Source organism: Cavia porcellus, unplaced genomic scaffold (genome assembly GCF_034190915.1).
Source record: "Cavia porcellus strain 051 isolate PalLab524CR breed Dunkin Hartley unplaced genomic scaffold, mCavPor4.1 scaffold_6, whole genome shotgun sequence".
NCBI lineage: Eukaryota > Metazoa > Chordata > Mammalia > Rodentia > Caviidae > Cavia > Cavia porcellus.
This window is the reverse complement of record NW_026947489.1, coordinates 48,890,963-48,913,721: the sequence shown is the minus strand read 5'-3', so window position 1 is coordinate 48,913,721 and position 22,759 is coordinate 48,890,963. Positions and strand designations below refer to the sequence as shown.

Here is a 22,759-nt window from a genome sequence, read left to right as displayed (position 1 = left end):
TGGAATTCTCCTGAAGAAAACTGAGTTCTCAGACTAGAAAGGGTTGGTTCTTTCCTCTTTCAGGCTGGAGAGTTAGGTCTGGAATCCAGAGGCCACAGACAGGCTCTGTGCAGTATCAACACAGAAAAAGGCAGGTACTTCTGTAAACTTCCACTTCCAACAGCCACATTTCTCAGCCCTCAGCAATTTTAAATTAAACTCTGTACTGTCTTTGTTTTTATTATTAGTTTCTGACCCATAAAGTTTCTACATCAATCTTACAGCATTTAAAATTTTTTACAAAAATATAAAACAAATCTAATATTTTATTTCCTTCATATATTTTTCTCTTCAGAGGCCACTAGAATTATTTTCTTTTATTATCTTTTTTTTTTAAAGAAAACAGTAGAATTCATCTAGGTCTATATCTCTTTTTTCTGACTTTGTTTATGTTCACTTACATTTTTTCCACCATTTCAGCTATGGTGTATATCATAGAGCTCTGCTAGAGAGACCTACTCATTGCTTTGAAGGTGGATTTTCTGTGTGCTCTATGAATTCTTGTTGCATCATCTAAGTGGCAATTTACTTTGAAATAATACAGCATTTGCCATACACATTAACTATTTACAGACTAAGGGTGTAGTTAGTTATCATTGTGAATACTATAACCACAAACCACACTTAATACCAATTATTTAAGACAAAATTTTAATCAAGGATCCACACCTATTTTATAGTCTCTCATACTTTCACAACAAAGGCTTGAATTGCAAGCCTAGAAGCCTGGTGCACGGTGCAGTGTTCCACACTCTTTGGATGTGCTGGGGTTACAGCAGTGAGAAGTTAAGCAGCCCCCGCCTTCATGGCTTCAAAGAGTCTGCAGAGCAGAGCAACAAGCACATTATCACATGATGGACATTTCCAAGGAACAAGTACATGGAAATTCAGTGCATCATGGAGTTTAAGCAATGCCTAAAGAAGAACTGACAAGAAAATTTCCAGAATAAAAGTGGCATTTACACTGAGACCTGAAATATGAGTCAGGATAACTTAGTCAAAGAGAGCATTTAGGAATCTGTGTCTGTGCAAGTGATGCTTTTAGTACTGTGTACATGTGCTTAATCAATGTATGTAAGGTGAATAAGTAAAAAGTTAAATAAAGGAGTAAGTTCAGTGCTGCTAGCAAATGATGCTAAGATAGATGTGGTTTCATGACAAGCCCAGAGCCAGGACACATATTACAGGTGCCTGTAAGTGGCGCAGGGTAAGCACACAACAATACTGGCTGCAACAATGAACACACAAAGACCCATAGACCATGTTAAGGAGGCCAACTCATACCCCAGCAGCAGTGGAAAGTAGACAAAAAGAGTGAGTCCCCGTTGAGATATTCCAAATTCTTTTCCAAATTATTATAGAAATGTTCCCCATTTATGCTTCTCCTAACAGGAACCCTCCTCCTAAGGAGTTGGAGGCTCCCTTCCCTTCCTCTCTTTGCCCCGCCTACTTCCTTTGCAAGAACACTGATCAGGAAGAAGTATTCACTCATAGAAGCTGCCGGGACACACAACTGTGAAGAAGGAAGGGTACCTCCGTGAGCAGAAGCATACTCTCAAGAGACAAGGGCCTGTGTCCACTGTACCAAGCCTTAAACCTCCATCTGCAAGACATTCCAGCCTTCCAGAAAAAGAGGTGAGTGTCTATTTGTCGGCCGGTCTGTCCTCTCTGCACAGACTGTTAGCCCTTGCCCCAAAGCCAAGACTATAAGAGAAGCCTGTTCTGTCCACCTCTACTGCAGACATACTGAAGACTGAGTCTTCAACAACTTAAGTAAGTATGGTCAAGATTACAAACTAATGCTCTTACAAGCAAGGGTCATTTCAAGATCACTAATTCTTGAAATACAGGAGAGGATTCAATTTTCCACAGCTTGAAAAGACACAAACAGGGACAAGGTTAAGCCTAGGGCTAAGGGATGAATCCCAAAATCAAAGGCTTCTAATCATCACAAGTTTCCAACCACACTCTGGGCAAATTTGGGCCTTCTAAGTCTCCATTTGGATCTCTGAGCAAGAGTTTGGGGTAAGTCCTGGGCAAGTGGAGCAAGTTTGGTCCCAGATTCTAATAATTTTGTTTTGATCTCCATAGGTTTCTGAATTCCCTTCATAATGAACTGGCACATGATAATCTCTGTTCTTATCATAGTGGTGCTTAAAACTGTTGGAGTGACCTTATTTCTGCTGTATTGTGAGTATTCAGATGATTGCTTAACTCTGTATACTTTGTGTTGTATTTGAGTGATTGACACCTATTGTTTTGTTCCTTGACTCTTCTGAATGCAAAATTACATGTAAGGTTAAATTCTCAAATTTTTCATCTGAGGGCAAGGGATATAGCCTAAGAGCAATTGACATGTGCTCTTCTCCCTCTCCAGCATATACAATGGGCCAGGTTTCTTCTTCTACCTTGGAGATACAGAAATGATCAGAGTCTACGAATTCAAATCCCACATGCTTTTGTTACTAGACTATTTGGGGGAGTAACATGAGCTGAAGCAGTTAGCACAGAATGTTATTGTTGCTAAAATTTAAAAACGCAGCTTCATTTCAATCCAGTACTAAATCTGTGTTAAGAGCTGAAATACAAGTGAATAATCTAGAACCAAAATAGAAATTTTGCTATTCATACAAATTCATTCATTAAAATGAATTAACTTGAAAAAGAAGCCTTATATCACAGGATTTTGCTGCAATTCAACAAGTAGACTCCTCTCAATCCCCTGAAGCCAATAAGTAGCATAAATGAAGAAGGAAATATGCATAGGTCAGAGAAGTTGGCTAAGAGGAAATATGAGTTTCAATAAGTGAAGACATTCCAAAAATATACACACATCCCTGCCCTGCTGACCTGCATCAGAGATCAGTGCTTCCCATTAATAGTCACAGGTCCCCAGCAATGCTTTTGGGTTTGCTTGTATTATTCATCACATAGCGATATTTGGAACTAAGCCAACAGTTGATTTTCTTTCCAGTCCCACAGACTTTTTGGAAAAGTAATGATGGCATCATTCCTACTGCGAGCCATGGAACAGATAGTGTACATAATGGTAACCTTCCCTCTACCATACAGCTTCTAGGACCCGGGATTCTTAGAGCACTTCCTCAAGGTCTCCTTGTACTTTTGTACAAAGATATCAAAGAGGTCTTTTAATGAGTTATCTTCCATGATAAGCAATGCTAGACTCAGTGAAAATTTCTCTTTTTTTTTTTTTGTCTTTTTCATTTTTATCGGTACCAGGGATCGAACTCACAACCGCCTGCTTACAAGGCAGGTGCTTACGCCACTGAGCTAAATCCCCAGCCCCTGAAAATTTCTCTTTTACTGCATTAGGGATAGAATCCAAACTCAGGATCTTTCACATCAAAGTATACATCTAAGCTCTACTCCCAGGTCCTTAGTGAAATTTCTGATCTTCAGCTTTCCTTCTGGCCTGTGGATGATTTGTATGTAATTGTTGTAGTGTAACATGAATGTACTTCAGAGAATCTGAAGTGATAGATAGCTACAATATAATGGTTATTAAGAGACCAAGTGCCACAAAAAGAGTATCATGTCTGTGTGGCAAATATTATGCTAAGCCAACCAAAGAAGAACGAAGTCATGCAGAATATACAGATGAGTAACATGTGGCTCTGCCTGTTAAACCACCTGCTCTGGAAACTTTTTCTCACATCTTCCTCCCATTTCCTCCTAAGACACCTGTTAGTACTGACACCTTTAAGAGAAAGGTCATTCCTCACTCATCTTTGTTTCCACTGAGGCATCCAATAAAATGAGTCATATGATAGGAATACTCAAGAAGTATGTATTGGGTCCCTTTCATTACAATCTCAAAAGTACCTTCTGATGAAAACCAGGCTACTGGATATGACAAAGGGTCCGTGAGCCAGACTAAAATAAAAAGTGAAAGCTAACACCTATTTCATTCATATAATTTTAAGTAAACAATTTAGTATCTGAGTAAATGAAAGTGTTTTCAACTATAATAGACAATAACTGGGATCACTGAAGGAGATCAGACCAGCCTCTGAAACTACTGTAGCTTCCTACTCAGAGAGCCAGTGTTCTAGAAGAAAAAAAATGAGGCTTCATGCAGACTAATGAATGCCCCTGTTTATATTTAAATGAACAGGTGAATTTCTCTACACTCATGGGAAATCTCTGTAATGTTCACCTGATCCTTTGTCTGATGACACCATAAAACTCATTCTAGTTAGTCACAATTCATAGAGCTGAGAAGGTATTGATAAGAGCAGCATCTAGGAGCTGCCTGGAATTACGAGTTTCATGTTTGGGACTCCAAAAATGGCAAGAATAGCAAAGATGTTTTGTGGAAACTGAAGAAGAAATGCTCCAGTTCTTGAGAAATAACACTGTCAGAGGAAGACATAAGAAAAGAATAAATCTCCCTGGGATACCAAATTTTTCTGTTATTCTACTCATCAGTCTCTTGTTTTTTCTGCTCCCTACACCCTAGCATTTCATACCTACTGCCACAAAAGGGAGGAGCATATAATAGGACAAATAATATAATTATACTTTCACTAATAGCATAATGAAAGTCCAAAGAAAGAAAATATGTAAAAAATTTAGCTCAGTGCCAGCCAAGAGCCTTTTGTCTTCCTCACTGTTAAGTCAGAGAGCTGCAGGAGTTCAGCAGCCAACACTGTGATGATTGTGTGTCATGCTCACTAGACAGCAGTCTTTACATCTTCTTTTCATCTCAGTCTCACAGATCTTTGGAAGTAGTACTGAGATCATCATTCCCACAAGGAACTACGGAACAGGTAAAACACATGACTTGAACCTCCCCTGCACCCCATATGTAGGCTATTAGCTGAATTTGGAGATTTTTCTCATCACTTCCTTCTCTATGGAACTTTTTTTTTTTTGCTTAAAGGTTCTATAAAGACTATCTAGTTCATTTCCTTCATATCATCAATAGAGAAACAACCTAGAATGGGTGAAATTTCTCCTTGGCTTCAGAATAATTTATATCACTATAATTACTATAAAGAAACCCAAACCAGGTATGGTGGCATATGTCTGTAATCTCAGCATTCCAGGAGGCTGAGGCAGGAGAATATTATTGCAAATTCAAAACCAGTCTGGGCTACAAAGTGAGCTCAAGGCCAGCCTGAACTACATAGTGAAACTCTGTCTCAAAAAGACAAAAAGAAAGAAAAGAAAGTCGTATCTCACTATGTCCCATTATTTTATGACTTAGTTTCAGGGTTCACATTCCAAACAACTAATCCCATATTTGCTTTTTCTCTCTCTCTCTTTCTCTCTCTGTCTCTCTGTCTCCATCTCTCTTTCTCTTCTGTCTTTCTTTTTCTTTCTCTGACTTTTCCTCTCACCTCTTCAGTCTGCCCCCCATCCTGGCAGAACTTCCATCAAACAAGCTGTTTCTTCTTATCTACTTCCGAATCAACCTGGAACAATAGCAGGGATGATTGTGCAAAAAGAGGATCCACTTTGGCAATTGTCAACACACCAGGGAAACTGGTGAGAACATCAGAAATGGTACCGTAAGGCAGCCCACCCTACACCAGCCTTAATGGATGGAGCTGTTAGGCAATGTGGTGGAGCACAGGTTGGGTGGAAAGGACTGGAGAGGTGGCTGGCTAAGTTCTATCTTCTCATTCTGAATGTGGGATTGAGAGACTTCTTAGTAGCATGGGGGTGTGTACTTTGACTTCTCTAAGCTAGACATCCAACCTCTGCAGTCTTCCTCATAAGGTACAGCACTGGGATAATATCCTAGGGTTGGGCCAAGACCTTTAAAGTACAGGAAATGACCAAAGAGCTAATGTGTATAAAATTGTTTAAAATTGACAGCACACATCATTGATATGAGATATCAATGTAGCATCCCAGTATACATAGTAAAAAAGGAAGATGTGGATTAGCATAATTAGCAACGTGAAAAAGAGTCATGTCATAGGGTTTTCAGTTAATACTCATGATAATAAAAATAGATAACACTATGGAAAAAGTCTTGCTATTTCTTTTTATCTCATAACAATCCTAAGGGTATATTATTACCTATATTTTATAAATAAGGAAATGAGCAAAAAATAATTTAATAAAGGTTATACACATAAACTGCAGAACACAGAATTAAATTCAGGTTTCTTTTGCTCCAAAATCCATGTTTGAATAAATTCTAGACCATACTTCATTCTAGTGTATAGTTACCTCTCCTTCAGGCTAAGCATTTGCTGAGTACCCAACAGTCAGTATTGCTTAGGCAGAGGACAATACAAAAGATGGAACTTGTTACGTAGCAAAACTTAAGTAAGTAGAGGAAAAAGAGTACTGTGCTACATACACTATTCTTGTTTCTCTCCCTTTTATAGCCTCACTTTTCCTTTTTACAGAAGTGCTCCTGTGATTGAGAAGAATTTGTAAGAGGACTTGCTTCTCTGATATTGGCACTTGATGTCTAACAAAGGGCAGGGATCAAGATACTATAGATTCTCAGGTCTGAGTATTAAGTGGGAAGGAAATATGCCCTCAGACAGAAAACCAGGAGTAAGACAGAGGAAAAAGGAGGAAAGAAAATGAGGAGGGAAGAGGAGAGTCAGACAAGAAGCTGGTGGCATCTTTTCCTCTATTCACTCCTTCAGTTTCAACGCATCCCAACTCCCACTGTTGGCGTTCCCCACCACACACTCCATGCTAACCTCAAGAAGTTCATCACAATAGTTTACTGATGAATCTCAAGTCAACATATTTTGTTATTTTAATGACCCTCATTCAGAAATCAAATATCGCTGGAAATGAAAGCAATTCTATATAGATAGGTACAACAAGTATTTAATTGTATTTTAAACTAACTGGTCTTGACCAAACAATTCTTCTCTATTTCTTGTTTCAAAAAGCAACGTCAGCATCATCTGGGCACTTGCTAGGAATGTAAATATTTCATTCTCTATGCAAGATCTCCTGGGCCAGAATTCCAGAAATCTGTGTTTTAGTAAAAGCTCCAGATGATCTTGATGCCTGCAGAGTTTATGAACTTCTCTTGTGGTAATGGCAAGTGCCAGTGACAGCCAATCTCCTACCACTAGCAGCTTTCCTTGTTGCCATAATCAAATATAATCATGGGTTCATTGGCTCAAGAAGGACTTGGTAAGAAAGGACTCATTGTTATAAACTATTAATTTATTTTTTAATTTCTAGAGGTATCTCCAAGACAAAGCTGATGCTGAGAATTATTTTATTGGCTTAAGATATCAGCCTGCAATGAAAAAGTGGCACTGGATCAACAAGTCTGTGTTCAATGGCAAGTATGTGAGCATTCCACATTTTTCTGGGGATGTTGGTATGTCTCAAAAGACCCAACCTATATATCACTGTTGTATAATGTCTTTAATTCTTCTGGTAAGATATCCAGAAGCTGGGTAGAATGGGATTTCCAAACCTAGTTTTTTGAGGAATCTCCATACTTATTTCCACAGTGATTGTACCAGTCTACACTACCACCAACAGTGGACAAGGGTGCCTTTTTCCCCACAGCCCCACCTGCATTTGTTTTTCGTTGATTTCCTAGTGATAGCTATTGTTTCCAGGATAAGACAGAATCTCAGTGTTATTTTAATTTGCATCTCTCAAATGACCACTGATGTTAAACATTTTTTCATATATTTATTTGTCACTTGTATTTCTTTGTCTGAGAAGTGTGTGTATTCATCTCAGTTGCCCATTTTTTGATTAGGTCTTTAAATTTGGGGGTCTGATTTTTTTTTCAGTTCTTTGTATGTTCTAGATAGAAGTTTATAGGAGCATAATTTGTAGTAGCTAAATCTTGAAAACAACACAATTGCCCTTTGGTTTTATTCAAGGAATGGATAAAAAAAAGATGTGGTAATTTTATACAGTGGAGTACTACTTAGTCAGAAAGAAGGATAAATTTGAGATTTTTATAGCTAAGTGGATGCAACTTGAGATCAGACTCATAAGTGAAATAATGTGTAAACATCATATTGTCTCCCTGGTGGAGAAACTCAAAAAGTAAATAAGGTCTGAAATGTACAATTGATATTGTGAAATGGAAAGAAACTTCAAAATGAGAAAGGAACTAGAATTGGTGGAAAGGAAAAGGACAGTGGGGAAAAAAGAAAAATCCAACTCAGTTATACTATTAGCGTCACTTAGGTGACTGAAAAGGAAGGTTTGTGCTAACATCAATTGGAGAAATTTTTATCCTCATGTTTTGTACCCTGAGCAACTAATTTAAAGATAACAAAATGCAATGTATTAACTATTGTTATTCTCCTGTTACCTTGTTATGAAGTTTTGTTTCATCTTTTTTCTATAAAAAAAGACCAAACCTGAGACTCATGCTAGAATAGTACAGAAGCCAGAATAGTATTGAAACTTGACCTTGTTCTAATCTTCTCCTTTTGTCCATCCTATCTATTCTTAGAGAAATATTTCTTATAAACACTTTACTATGGAAAATATCAAACATTTCCCCTTTAAAAGTAGGAAAAGCTGGGGGTGGTGGTGCATACCTGTAATCCCAATATTCAGGAGGCTGAGGCAGGAGGATCATTGTGACTTCAAGACCAGTCTGGGCTACAAAGGGAACTTAAGACCAGCCTGAACTGCATAGCAAGACCCTGTCTCCAAAAGACAAAAAGAAAAAAATAGGAGAGAAAATATTCATAAAACACATTCTTTCATACAACAATCCAAACAAATCCATATACATAGCTGGGGGTTTTTTTCTGTAACTCACAGGTTTCTTTTAAACTACTGATTCTATTTTCTTGCTCAATACCTACAAATTTCCTCAGATGTAGCTCTTTTATCTAAATAGAGATTTTTTTTTTAAATTGTCTATACTTTAAAGTTCTGAACTTCTTTTTTTTCCAACTCTATGTTATCTGAAGGAGAAAAACAAGGGGAAAAAAGCTAAAACTAAATTTCAAAACACATCAATTAGTAGGTAACAATGGTATATACATTGCACATTGCCTTCCTAAAATCATTCACCCAGAGCACATTTTCATTCAGTTGTCCAAACAATACCAGCACAAATCTTTCTCTTCAGTGAACTCAGAGAAATCAGTAGTATAATTATCTTATTTATATATATACACATATACATATGTTGTTTGTTTAAGCTTGTCACACTAATAAGACAATATGATGTTTACACATCTGTGTTTTATTTATTTCACTAATGAGTATGGTCTCAAGTTGCATCCACTTACCTATAAAAAAAATTCAAGTGCATCCTTCTTTATTGATGAGTAGTACTCCATTGTATAAAAGTACCACATATTTTTATCCATTTCTCAGTTGATGAGCATTTAGGTTGTTTCCAAGATCTGGCTATTATTAATTGTACTGATACATAAAGGTGCATATATATCACTGTGAAAGCTGCAAACTTCTAACTCTCAGTGTCTCTAATGGCTGATTCCATTGAGATAAACCTTGGTGGAAAACATAGTCTTCCTAGTGCTAATATGAAAATGCTAAGTTCAACAGGCCTCTAGTCTGCAACTGGACTTCCCCACAATGGGGAAATATTAATATTTGTTTAGTTTCTGCTAAATAGAGGCCCTATGCTGAGCACTTTACACATATTTCCTGCAGGTGCTGAATTCAGAACAAGAAAGGTTTAAATTGGGTTGAAATTCATATAGTTTTAAAGTGATAAAGTCACAATTTTATCCTATATTCATCTGAGCTCAAAACTTATATGACTTTTCCTTAAAATTAGAACTCAACTCAGATTAAAAAGGACTGAATAGCAGACAAAGAGACATGAGAAGGCCAACAGACACATCCACCAACATTTTCCTACACCTTGCTCAAGTCAAGGGAACAATGAGAAACTTCTGTTTCTCTTTCAGTTCTGCTACACATTTACAGATAGTACTTAAACAATATTTCTTGAGGAGAAAGGTACATGATGATGTTTCCAAAGATAAGAGTGCATTAGTCAAGATTCTGGGAATCTCTGAACACTCTTTGGAGAGCTAACAGGAAGGGTGAATGTAGAGCTGAATTTAAGAAAGGCTAGTTTAGAGAGGGAAGGTTCAATTAGAATAAAAAATGTGGTGCAGGGCTGCGGATTTAGCTTAGTAGCATAAGCACCTGCCTTGCAAGTGTGTGGTTGTGAGTTCGATCCCTGGTACCGATTTAAAAAAAAAAAAAAAGAAAGAAAAAGACAAAAAAATCTATATTCAAAAATGTGGTGCAGAGAACGTACCAGTTGCAAGAGACTCTCACTGAGATCAGTGAAAGGCAGAGCACAAACAGCATTATGACCACATTTTCTTTTCTCATTTAGTGTTACCAACAAGGAACAGAACTTCAATTGTGTCACCATAGGCCTGTCAAGGACATTTGATGCTGCATCATGTGACGTCCCCTACCGCTGGATCTGCGAGATGATTCTCAAATGATCACAGTCCTCTTTGACAAGAACTTATATATTTACAGAGATAACAAAAGAGAATAGTTACAATTGAGACTGGACCAGCAAATCACTGTGTCAGCCTTCCACAGGTTGCTGGCAGAGCTCCCTAAGGAATCCACAGGGCTAATGCACCATTCCATTTCACATGCAGACTTACATACACACCACCAGAAAAACCTCCCAGTTCTCAGCCAGCCATTACGCTAGACTACATTTCCTGTGAGAGTTGAAATGGACTTTGTGGAACCTCATGGTTCACCAATTTTGTGATTCTTTTATGTATCTACCAGTAGAGGTCCTTACCTGTTTAGGAAAATGAGCTTCTGTACTCTGCTTTAGGGAACTGGATGCTAACCATCTCCAGGAGGCAGTGCCAATTTTACCGCAACAACACAGCTGATACAAAAATGAGGTCTGTTTCTATAGACTGAGCATTCCCCACTGATCCACAGGGTCTAGCCTGTTGAAGTTTCTTTCATCCACAGAGCACATGATCATGTTATCAGAGAGAAACTGCAGACTAGGCAGTTGTGAGCATTAAAGGGCAGAATCAGTAGGACAGGGATGAACTCAGCCTCTGTGCTCTTTTCTCAGTTCCCAAGAGACCCCTATTCACATGCCTCCTCTGAAAGCTGAAAAAGCAGACGCTTTCTGTCTACAGTGGGGCCAAGACTTGAGGCATTTTTGGCTCCTAGAACTGAGCTTGGAACAGAAAGAACATTGCTGATAGGAGTGGAGAAGGGTCCAGACAGGACAGGAATCTGCTCAGAGATCTCTCTGAAGAGAACCAGACATCAAGAGTACTAAGCAAAGTAGATCTCTGCTCTTCAACAAAGCTCCAACCAGACACTCAAACTAAAAATTTCTTGCCCTGATATGAAACATCATGATAGCATGTATAACTCATTTGTAACCAAAATTGGGGCAGGCAGATTCACTTCCCTGTGCAGGTTTTGATTATGTGTTGAGTACATTTTAAGAATTAAGGATAGTCTTTTAGACCTCAATGGACACAAAATATTCCTACATTCAGTATTGGAGACCCTAACAACAGATACTGATCCAAAGAAGCCTTGCCAAAGAGTAGAATCATTGGGTAGAGGAAAAGAGTAGGCATGGAAAAGAAATACCCAGGACAAAGGGAAATCATAAAAGAAATGGAGTCCATTTGACCACAGTAGATAAAAACACAAGAAAGTAGCAAAATTCTTGGGACAACTTGGCTGTTTTCTGCACTGGCAAGAAGATGTTAACTACACATACACCTCAGGACACAAAAAATACAAAAAAAAGACATTCCCTTTTTGTCTTGAGTAACAAGAGTTAAAGCATAGGAATGGCTATGTAAAACTAATGGAAATTAGAGTTGCATAAGTACCTGTTTACTATTTCCATCATTAATAATCTACTACAAAATGATGTCATCAGTTGAAATAAATTGTGGTAAAATTTATCTTTTACTATAAGATTAAAGACTATATATTCCTTGGGTTCACCAGCACAGCACTTATAGTTTTTAAAAGTGAGATAATTCAGTAGGTGTTAGAACTTGTTTGAAGGAGGCCATCAGAAATAATCTGTGTTTGCTGTGGGGTAGATATTAGAACTGTGTTAACATCTGGGGAGATTAAAGTTTCCCAGTTGTATTAACAAGTGTGCAGCACAGTTGAGGAGTGGGGAGAGACTAAACCTATGGTAGAGAAAAGAACCAACCAAATGCTAGCTAGAGATAAAACCCGGAGCTTAGACAGCAGAAAGGAAATCATAATCCTGCTCTGAAAAAAGAAAATTATAATTGCTTCATTTTCTATTTTATAATAGACTAACTATATTCTTTCAAAGTCATAAAATGTCAACCTCTAAAACATTTCCATAATTGAAGCCCAAATTTCCCCCAAGATGAAAGGTAGTCCAGTTTTCAAAGATGCTCAGTAGGATAGGATAGAGATGAGGAGATTCAAGCAATAGGTGAATTTTGGTTTAATATCATTATTGAAAAGGGGACTCAGAATCTTTAAAAATGCAAAAAAAGTATGGCCTTTATGAGGTAGTAATGATATGATAAAAATGCAAATTTATAATGCATTGAGTTGGAGTTCAGATTTTGCTTCTAATATACTGAATGAATCTGTATAGCTTTCTTACTCTTTCTTATATCTTAATTTTCTTACCTATAAAATGAGACAGTGATATCCCTCTCACAAAATTCTTATACATATTAAATAAGATCCCTTCTATATATCTCAATGGTTATAAGCATTAGAGGAAATACTTTGTGGAAGATTTGAGATTTTCATCCAACAAATAGCATTTCAATTTGCTAGAAGATAAATGTAAGCAAGCTGCTTAATTTCTCAGAAATTTTTAACTTATTTATAATATGGAGATAAAAATCACCCAAGTCAGAGAAGAGTACTTTGGAAATTCTGTGGCCAAGCCACATGGAGATCAACACACATCTCCTAGCTATGAACATGGGCCCAGTCTAAATCAGGTAGCCACAAAATTAACAAACCCACCTGGGATTGGCAGAAACACCAGCTGAGCCCATCCTAGATCTACTAAAATTCTATTCATGAAAATAAAAGCTGATTGTCATATGCTAACGGGGGTTTCTGGCAGTCTCTTACATAGTAAAAGGTAACTGATGAGATCTCCTAGCCAGTGCCCCACCCCCTCTCCACTTACTGGTCCTTTTCTCCTGTGCTTACTGTATTTCAGCTCTTTGCCTATGCCTTCCCTGGGATCTCTCCACTTATTAGTCACTATACCTGGAATACTCTAACACTTAATTGAATGCCTCACTATTTTGTATCTCTCAAGCTTTTCCTGATAACTTTATTTAAAATCCAAAAGTCCTCCAAGTTTTCCTTTAATAATGATTTCATGTCCTTTTATGTAACATTTTTCTACTATCTAAGATACTATTTGTGATATTAACAGTTTTTTGAGATGTAACATACCATAAAATTCACCCATTTAAAATGTAAAATTCAATGGGTGTTGTAGTCAGGGGTTGTGAGGAGAACAATTAGAATCAGGACACAGAATTTATATTGTTTTATGATAGTCACCCAGAGTTTAATGCAAGGAAGTGTAGGAAATCTGTCCACATACTAAAGACCCAGAATATTCAGCCAAGGGCCTGGATCCTACAGCAATGTCCTGCATGAGTCCAGATGGACACCTACAGCCCATGACAATGCCTCTCATAAGTCCAACTGGAGGTCCAGAGCCCATAAGAACTCCCACCAGTCTGTTTTATGGATCTGCACTGGGAAGATCAGCGGTAGAAACTAGAAAGTCTATGCCAGCAAGGTAAAGGAGCTATGTAGGTTGAGGGTTCTATACTGGAGTCAAGAAGTCACACTCAAAACAAGAGCCAGGGCTGCCCTAAAAAGTACCACAGCCATCCTCAGTGACATGGAGATCCTGAGCTCTTCCAACAATAAGAAAACTCGAGTATATGCCAGAAAGCCAGCATGACGAGTACCTCCTGGAGATTAAACAGCATCTTCCCCTCTAGAGTGAGGAAGCGAAGCTCAATGTAAGGACCAGAGCTCCCCCAAAGTGAACCACAGCCACTCTCACCAACAAGGGCCTGAGCTCATCTGATGACAGTGCTTGAACTCACACTGGGGAAGCTAGTCATGATGAGCTCCTCCAGGAGAACCAAAGGCTCAAACACTAAGCAACACTTAGAGAAACCCACAACACTTCACTCATATTCTCCATATATCTATTTATGCTGGCAACTTTCCTCAGGTGGAACATCTATGCTCAGTACCGTGCTAATTTAATTCAGCTGGTGTTAAATTGCTTATCAGTTTTTAATCCATAACAATGGGTTTTGGTATAGTCACAGTGTTATGGTTGATACATTGTGTCAACTTGAGAAGTTTAGAAGTTTAACTGAGAGACTCAGCAGGGAGCCGGGATCCTTACTTTCTAAATATCCTCATCCTGTGCAAGAGGAGAGTACAGAGATTTTAATAAGTACTACACCCACCTTAGAAGTGGGTAGCGGTGGCTGTGTACAGTGTAAGATACGAAAAGCAGTTTGCTCTTCTCCCTTTTTTGCTCTGACTGCTTTTGCTGACTGCTGCCTTGAAGTGTTACCCCCGTGCCATGCCACCCTGCTGGGGAGCCAACTGATCATGGACTGAAACTTCCACAAACTGTAAGCTAAATAAACTTTTCCTTCCATCATTTGGGGCGCCAGATATTTTGTCCCAGCAATGAGAGAAAAGTAGCCAAGATGCAAAGTTATTGGTAATCATCACTTTCCATAGCTATCATTTCATTCCTCTCAACCCTAAGCTACTCCTGGTCTACTTTCTGTCTCAATAGACTTCCTTATTCTAGACTTCCATATAAACAGAATGATATGTGGCCTATATGAACCTGTTTCTTACACTCAGCATAAGACTTCCAAGTTGTAACATGTGTTATAGTTTGGGTTTTGAGCCCCCCTCCAAAACAAAGGTCCATGTGTTTTTTTTAAAAAATGATCTCTAGTATGATGATATCCAGATGTGTTAGCACTTTTAAGATGTAGGACCTAGTAGGAAGTCTTCATGAGGAGTGTGCCCTTGAAGAACCCGTTTTCTTCTCTTTTGCTTCCTGGTGACGAAATGAGTAATTCTGCTACACCACACACTTGTATCATTATATGCTGCCACACCACAGGACTAAATGCAGAAAGGCCACTTGATCATGGACGGAAACCTTGGAAGTTGTGTGTTATTCATTCATCAGCTGATAGGCATCTAGGTGGTTTCCTAGCTTTTGCCTATTATGAAGCATTACTATTAACATTCATATTCAAGTTCTGGGGTACATACTTTTGTTTCTCTTGGATATTATATTATACATAGGGATATAACTTCTGGGTCATATAATAATAAATTGAGGAACTGTAAGGTAAGGTAAAGTAAAGTTCTAGGATACTAAAGGTAGGTTTTCCAAATACTTTCATTTAGATATCAAAATACTGAAATTTTTAAAGATACGAATGAAGCCAATGTTCTAAGTGTTTATCTAGCACATGAAAAAAAAAAAACAGCATACTTGGCCTCATCAATTTCTTTGGGTAGCAAAGTCTGACCATGATTTATCATACTCCTTCCCTACTATTTCAAAACCAGCCAAAAGCTACTCCATTAGCCTAGTCTACTAAAAAGTAGCAGAGGTGCAACTGACCCACTATTGAAAAATAAAGGGAGCAAAAATAAACATGTTGTCTTGGTTACTTTTCTCTCATTGCTGAGACAAAATACTCAACACACAAAATTAAGGAAGTAAAGATTATTTAGCTCACAGTTTATGGAGATTTCAGTTCATAGTCTGCTGGCTTGAAGTCAGGGTAACATGGTACAGGAGCAATAGTTCAAAGCAGTGGGAGACAGCAATAGCAGCAAAGGCAAAAGGTGTGGAGAACAAGCCTCTTTTTCTCCCTTATATTGTAAGCAGGCAGCCCACCTGAGGATAGGTGAGCACTCACATCATCTTTTCTCTTAGGCTTCCCTGGTTCCAAAATATTACACTACATTCTTTTTACTACCTCCTCCTCTTCTTCCTCCCCCTCCTCCCCTCCTCCTCCTTCTTCTTCTCAGTGGCAATATTGGGAAACACAGTTATCATCATCACTGTCTATGCTGATAAATGTCTGTAGTCCCCCATGTATTTCTACCTCAGTCAGCTTTTTGTCCTGGAGATCCTCATCACATCTACTGTTGTCCCTTTTATTCCCCCCAGGGATTGCTGCTTCTAAGGATTCAAATACTATTATGCACAACTATATTTGAACCTTTATTGAGAAGCTTGGAGCTGGCATTAATAAGAGTGATGGCCATGGACCATTACGTGACTGTCTGTCACCCTCTGAAATACACCCTCATCATGAACAACCACACCTGTATCTGGATAGTAATTGTGTCATGGATGTTTGGATTCCTTTTTCAAATCTGGCCAGTCTATGCCACATTTCAGCTTACTTTCTACAAATCAAATCTGTTAGACCATTTTTACTGTGAATGAGGACAATTGTTCTAGCTATTCTGCAATAACACCCTTTTCACAGATTTTATTCTTTTATTGGTTCTATGGTACATAGAATTATCTCCTACACCTACATAGTCTCTACCATCCTTAAGATCCCCTCGGCGTCTGGCCAGAGGAAAGCCTTCTCCACCTGCGCCTCACACTTCACTTATGTTGTGATAGGACATGGCAGCTGCTTGTCCTCTTGGGGGAAACCCAAGCAAACACAGGCATCTGAATATAACAGAGTAGCATCATTGCTGGCTTTAGTGGTGACCTCTTTCCTGAACCCTTTCATCTTTACTCTCAGGAATGACAAATTTCCACAGGCCTTTTAAAACGCCATGAAACACTGCTATCTGCTTCTCAAGGATTAGTTCTGTCACAAGGACAATCTTTACCATGAACTTGAGTAATCTGAAAGTATAAATTGAAATCTGAAATGGCTGCTCCCATCATCAAATAGTATATGGTCTACAAGGGAACTTTAAAGTTCTTAGCATATTATACTTTGTAACTAGATGGCTTCTACACGGGAGATCACATCATTGTTGTTGTTGTTGTTGCCACTGTTGCTGTTGTTATTTATTGCTCTCAGGGTAGAACTCAGGGTCCCCTACATACTAGGCAAGCACTTTATCCCTTGAGTTGCAACTCACTCCACTCTCACTTTATTATTTTTTTAATGAATAAGATGTGCACACATTTCTGTGGGTACATCTCACAAAATAAATTCAGCAAATGTAAATATATAAACTATGTATGTGTTTTAGAAAACTCGAACCTGTAATGAGAAAAGAAAGAAAAGCATTATTGCTTCTCCTCCTACAGCTGATAAACAAAGGTCTCATTCCAGATGTCAAGATCATCTTCCTTTATAGTGTCCCATTCTCTCTCAGTGTCCTCTTGCTATATAAAGCTATTGCTACCCTGAATTCTTCTCATTAATGGTATACTTTATAATAAAACTTCTAGAACTTAAATTTTAAAATAATGTGTGTTTAGATTTCTGAACAGCTAAGATAAGGGAAAGTATTCTGTGATTGAAGAATTGAAAGATCATAGGCTCCTGTACTATCCCCCTGCAAGTTCTGTGCTATGTGTCTGCAGAGGGTGTAGTTTCTTAACCCTCCTATGACTCAAGCATATTCTCTTGATTTCTATTGAAAAGTCTTGCTCCCTTAGTATTTGTCTATGTATTTTCTCTGGAGGAGTTTATTTATTTATTTTATTGATACCAGGAATCAGACTAAGGGCCTTGTGCTTGCCAGGCAGGTGCTGTGTCACTGAGCTGTATCCTCGGCCTTCTGGAGGAGTTTAGAAAAGTGAAGTTATCTCACGGTTCTAGACTTTTTATACATTCAGGGCTGGGCATTTTTTCACATCAACATATTCTTAATTTATGAGATTTCTCAGCATGTTGGAAGAAGAGCTAGATAAGGAGGAATTCTCGCACTTCATCACCCAGATCATGTTGCCATCACAACCAAGGAGCATGATGGAGCTGTGTTCTGGGAGCTGGAGTGAGGAGGGGGAGTTGGGCTTACTGTGTCCTGTGCTCAGAGGGCAGAGGGTGGAGGCAACCTTGGGTTCCTTGCTCTGAGCTTCTGTCTTTGATCCTTTCTGCATGCATACACTTCCCTTGCTCCCTTGCTCTGTACTTTATCTTGTCCTGCCCACTTTCCTTCCAATTCTTCTTTGTGCTCCTCTTGCAGTGACTCCAGTTCTTCAGTATGCCCTTAGTTGCCACTCACAGATTCCATTTGTTCCATGCTGTTTTCCAGCTTGCCACACTGTGGGCTCTTGTGCCTCATTTCCAGCATCAGCTGAACCCACCCCTCCACTGATCCGCCTTGTCCTGTTCCAAGTTGATGTTTCCATTTCTTACAGCATGGGCACAGTTTCATCCATTATGGCATTTTTGTAACAACCAAAAATATTAATATGGAATGGAATATCAATAGGTAATTGATTAATGTTGAAAATACCACAGAATTGAATCCAGCGGTCAAAAAAATGAAATTTCTTTTTGCAATGATCAAAAATGATCTCCAAGGTGTACTGTTAAATGAGAAAAACAGAATATCCAATTTTATATTCAACTTTTTGTGTAAAAAGAAATGGGAATTAAATCCATATTCACTTTATTTGCCTGTGGAAGTCCTTATAAGAAAGTAATAACTGGCTGTCATGAGACTATGGTAGTAGGAGCAGGAAGATAGGGAAAGGAAGTTAGACACTTCATCTTATGCCCAAATCCCTTTTATTTTTGCAACCACATAAATGTTTTTCCTACACACAAAAAATAATAATAATTGCATTTCTCTTATGTGTCTTAAAGGATACGTTCACTCAGCCTCCCATCCCTTTTAAAGACCCAGGAAAACCTACTTAATTCCATACCTATGTTTCTCCAGATGGGGAGATATTTGGTAAGTGAAGACTATTGCAAAGTCAGAATATTGTCAAAATCTTTCCAGATATAGCATAGAAATTGGGGGCTCAAGAAGAATATCAAAAGATGGAGGTACATGAGTATGAGATTATATACTTTGCTTCATGTAAGGCCTAGGTTAGGATTCTAACATGGCAAAAATATCACTCTCAGCTGAAGAGAAGAGGCTGCCCATTCTAAGGAACTATGCTCTAACACACAGTACCTATCTGTAGTGGATTGATAACTGGTGGTCAGCTTGGAACACCCTGCTGAACTCAATCATTGTGGTGCTGGGTGTGGATGGCATACCTGAGGATTGTTGCCAACAATATACAAAGGAAAACTGGAGAGGACGAAGGAGTGTTGGTCTTCCTGTTGCTGTTAGTTCTCCTGGAGGAGCTTGTTGAGCTTCTTTACTGATATGAACTTGGCTGTTCTTATCATCAGAGGAGCTTGGGGCCTTGTTGTTGCTGAGAATGGCTTCAGTTCACTTTGGGGGAGCTCTTGTCCTTACTCTGAGCATCACTTCCAGAGGGGAAGATGGCTTCTTGATATGAACTTAGCCATTCTCATTATTGGAGGAGCTCAAGATCTCACTGTCTCTGGGATGGCTGTGGTACTTTTTGGGGGAGCTGTGGTCCTCATATTGAGCATTGCTTCCTGGCTCCACTGCAGAGCCTTCATCTTACTGGCACAGATCTTTCATCCCACTGGCACAGACTTTCTAGCTTCCACTGCTGACCTTTGGGTCTTTCCAACACATATCCGTGGAACAGACTTGCAATAGACATTGTCATGAGCATTAGGTCTTCAACTGGACTCATGCAGGACATTACCACTGGATGTAGGCTCTCAGCTGGATTCTTTGTTTTTAGTGTGTGGACAGATTTCCTGCACTTTTTTTTGTATTTGACTCTTTGGGTGACTACTATAAAATAATTCTATAATTATGTGCCCTGTGTTAAATTTTTTTATCTTTTTGAGATAGGGTCTCACTATGCAGTTCAGACTGGCCTTGAGCTCACTTTGTAGCCTAGGCTGGTCTCAAACTCACAATGATCCTCCTGCCTCAACCTCCTGAATGCTGGGATTACAGGCATGAGCCACCACACCCAGTTTAAATCATTTTTCTTGCAAACCTTGACTATAAAACCACCTTATCTGTGTACTAGGTATCAAGAATTAGAGAAAACCAGCCATCCATGACTCCATATTTCAAAAAAATGAACCACTGTTGTCAGAAACAGTAGAAGCTTGTGTCCTCGACTCTCAGGGCAATAGCTTCTTTTATGCTGCAAATTTCTCCATACTTTTGCATATCAAAAGAAATCACCAACAGAGTGAAAATAAAACCCACAAAGTGGGAAAAAAATTTATCCAACTGTCCCTCAGACAAAGACTATATAAAGAATTGGAAAAAAAATCAGATCTCCCTAAATTCAAAGACCCAGTCAAAAAATGGACAGCTGAGACAAACTATATAGATGAAAAAATACAAATAGCAAATAAACATATGAAAAAATGTTCAATATCATTGGTTTGAGAGATGCAAATAAAAATAAAAATGAGATTCCATCTCACCTCAGTAAGAATGACAATCATCAAGCAATCAACCAATAACAAATGCTGGCAGAGCTGTGTAGGAAAAGGAACCCTTCCCCACTGCTGGGAGTATAGACTGGTATAACTTCTATAGAAATCAGTGCAGAGATTCAAAAAACTAGTTCAAAAAACTAGTATTACAGATCCCATGTGACCCAGCTTGTCCCCTCTGGGTATCTTCCCAGGGGAATTAAAAACATCATACCACTATGATATATGTGCACCCATGTTTATAGCAGCACAATTGTAATAGCTAAATTTTGGAAACAACCCAAATGCCCATCAACTGAAGAATGGATAAAAAAGATGTGGTATTAAAATACCAATGTATATAAATACATTGGAGTACTACTCAGCTACAAAGAAGGATAAACTGGAGACTGTTATAGGTAAATGATACAACATGAGACTATATTCATAAGTGAAATAAATCAGATCTGCATGTGTAAACATAGCATTGTGTCCCTAGTATAAGAAGCTGAAAGAGTACATAAGATCCAAAATGTCCAAGAGACATTGTGAAATGGAAAGAAACTATTCAAAAGGAAAGAGAAACTAAGATGAGGGAAAAAAGAAGGAAGGGAGAAGGAAATACATATGTAAACAAAATAGTTAAGACAGCCTTACTACTAGTTGCTTTTAGCTCATTGAAAAGGTGTGTGCCTACCTTGTTTGATCAATTATTCATGCCTATATCTTGTAATATAAGCAACTACTTTGAAGATAACAATATTCAACATACTAACCATTGTTGCTTTCCTACAATCTTGTTTTGAAATTGTTTTTATTGTTTATTTCTTTAAAATAAAAAATAAACAACAATAAAAGTCCTTTTTTCACTCAAAGTACTTAACAATACTCTGACAATACAAACATAGCACAATTTTTTAAAAAAGAAAGAAATGTGTACAGCATAGGCAGAATGTTTTCACACATTGATAGTAGTCACGTTGGTGGAAATAGCATTTTAGGATGATTATGTGTACAATGTTAGATAAACTAATAAATAATTATGGAATATTCTAATTCTAAATGTAGAAAAGGTTAAAGTCTCTAGAGTCTCCCTATGTGAACTTTACATATAGAGGTGAACTAACATCTATCTATCTTCTGGTTTTGTTTTCTGTAACATACTAATAACATGGATCAATCCATTAACTATGACAATAACCAGGCCCAGATTGTGATCTTTCAATACTGTTACCTGATACTTTAACCCAGGGCTTCTTAAATGAAGACAGAACATCTACAAAATGAACTGGGAACATCTTATCAGAGCAGATATCAAAAATTAAAAATTACTAGTCATACTAAAGGATTAAGTACATAATAGGAAAAGATTTCTGCTGACCAAAGATGAAAGAAATTGTGCTTCAAAAATATATAATTGCAATCATTTGAAAATTGAATACATACAAATCTGTGAGTTTTTTATATTTTTAAAATAGCCATCTTCAAAAGATATTTATTATTCACCAGAATGATCAAGCTTCTGAAACAATCTGCTAGCTTACAGAAAAATCTGTGAGAACAGAAAGACACATTTAACTGCACCACTGGAATCAACAAAACCCAGATTATGGGAAATTCTACAGTCAAAAACATCCACTTTCTTCAATTGGTAAATTAGAAGGAAGTTAAAGACCTACAGAGAGAATCTTCTGATTAAAACAGACTTTAAAAATGTATCAACAAAGCAATGTATCATATAGAACCATTAATAAATGAAAAACAGTAATTACTTAAAGGTCAAGATCACAGTTAAGTCTGAGGAGGTGAAAACTATACTTCTAATAGGATTCACAGAGAGGCTTCTGGTGCTCTAATTCCAAGTTCTAAATCCTAATATTGATGATAGTTCCAAAGTGTTTGCGTCTACGCACGTCAAAGAGAGGCCCACAGTTTGTCTTGGTCAGTTCACTCTGAAAACAGACATTACGGAGTGAAATTTATTTCTCACAGTTCTGGATGCTGAAAGTCCAAGAGCAATGCACTGGCAGATTTATATTAGGTGATAGCAGAAGGGGCAATAAGAGGTTCTGGGATCCGTTTTATAGGGCGTTAATTTCATTCATGAGGGCTCGACCTCCTGCCTGACTGTGGATTCTCCTACCTTAACCTCCTGAGTTCTGGGATTACAAGCATGTGCCACCATGCACAGCTACCTTCATAATTTTAAAACAAGGTCATTT

At 38.1% G+C, this 22,759-nt stretch overlaps 2 protein-coding genes across 6 annotated transcripts in view; both read left to right on the top strand.

Moving 5' to 3' along the window:
• The window catches only part of Clec5a (C-type lectin domain containing 5A), a 52,086-nt gene extending 40,147 nt beyond the window's left edge, over positions 1-11,939 (top strand). For 3 of the 5 annotated variants that reach the window (XM_013159026.3, XM_063250626.1, XM_063250627.1), the window contains 6 exons: positions 1,432-1,674; positions 2,131-2,229; positions 4,770-4,829; positions 5,411-5,568; positions 7,231-7,337; positions 10,358-11,939. In XM_013159026.3, the coding sequence (XP_013014480.1) occupies positions 2,151-2,229; positions 4,770-4,829; positions 5,411-5,568; positions 7,231-7,337; positions 10,358-10,472 (519 nt within the window). In that variant the 5' untranslated portion in view covers positions 1,432-1,674; positions 2,131-2,150 and the 3' untranslated portion in view covers positions 10,473-11,939. Of the gene's footprint in view, positions 1-1,431; positions 1,675-2,130; positions 2,230-3,013; positions 3,089-4,769; positions 4,830-5,410; positions 5,569-7,230; positions 7,338-10,357 lie in introns of all 5 variants that reach the window. The other 2 variants (XM_003475332.4, XM_063250628.1) reach the window with 2 other exon arrangements.
• Positions 11,940-15,120: 3,181 nt separating this feature from the next.
• Positions 15,121-17,909, top strand: LOC106028854 (olfactory receptor 9A1). Its single transcript, XM_063249730.1, is given in 5 exon segments — positions 15,121-15,322; positions 15,983-16,053; positions 16,056-16,235; positions 16,238-16,577; positions 16,580-17,909. Coding segments are annotated over 5 exon segments (1,080 nt in total). The 3' UTR covers positions 16,867-17,909.
• Positions 17,910-22,759: the final 4,850 nt, after the last annotated feature.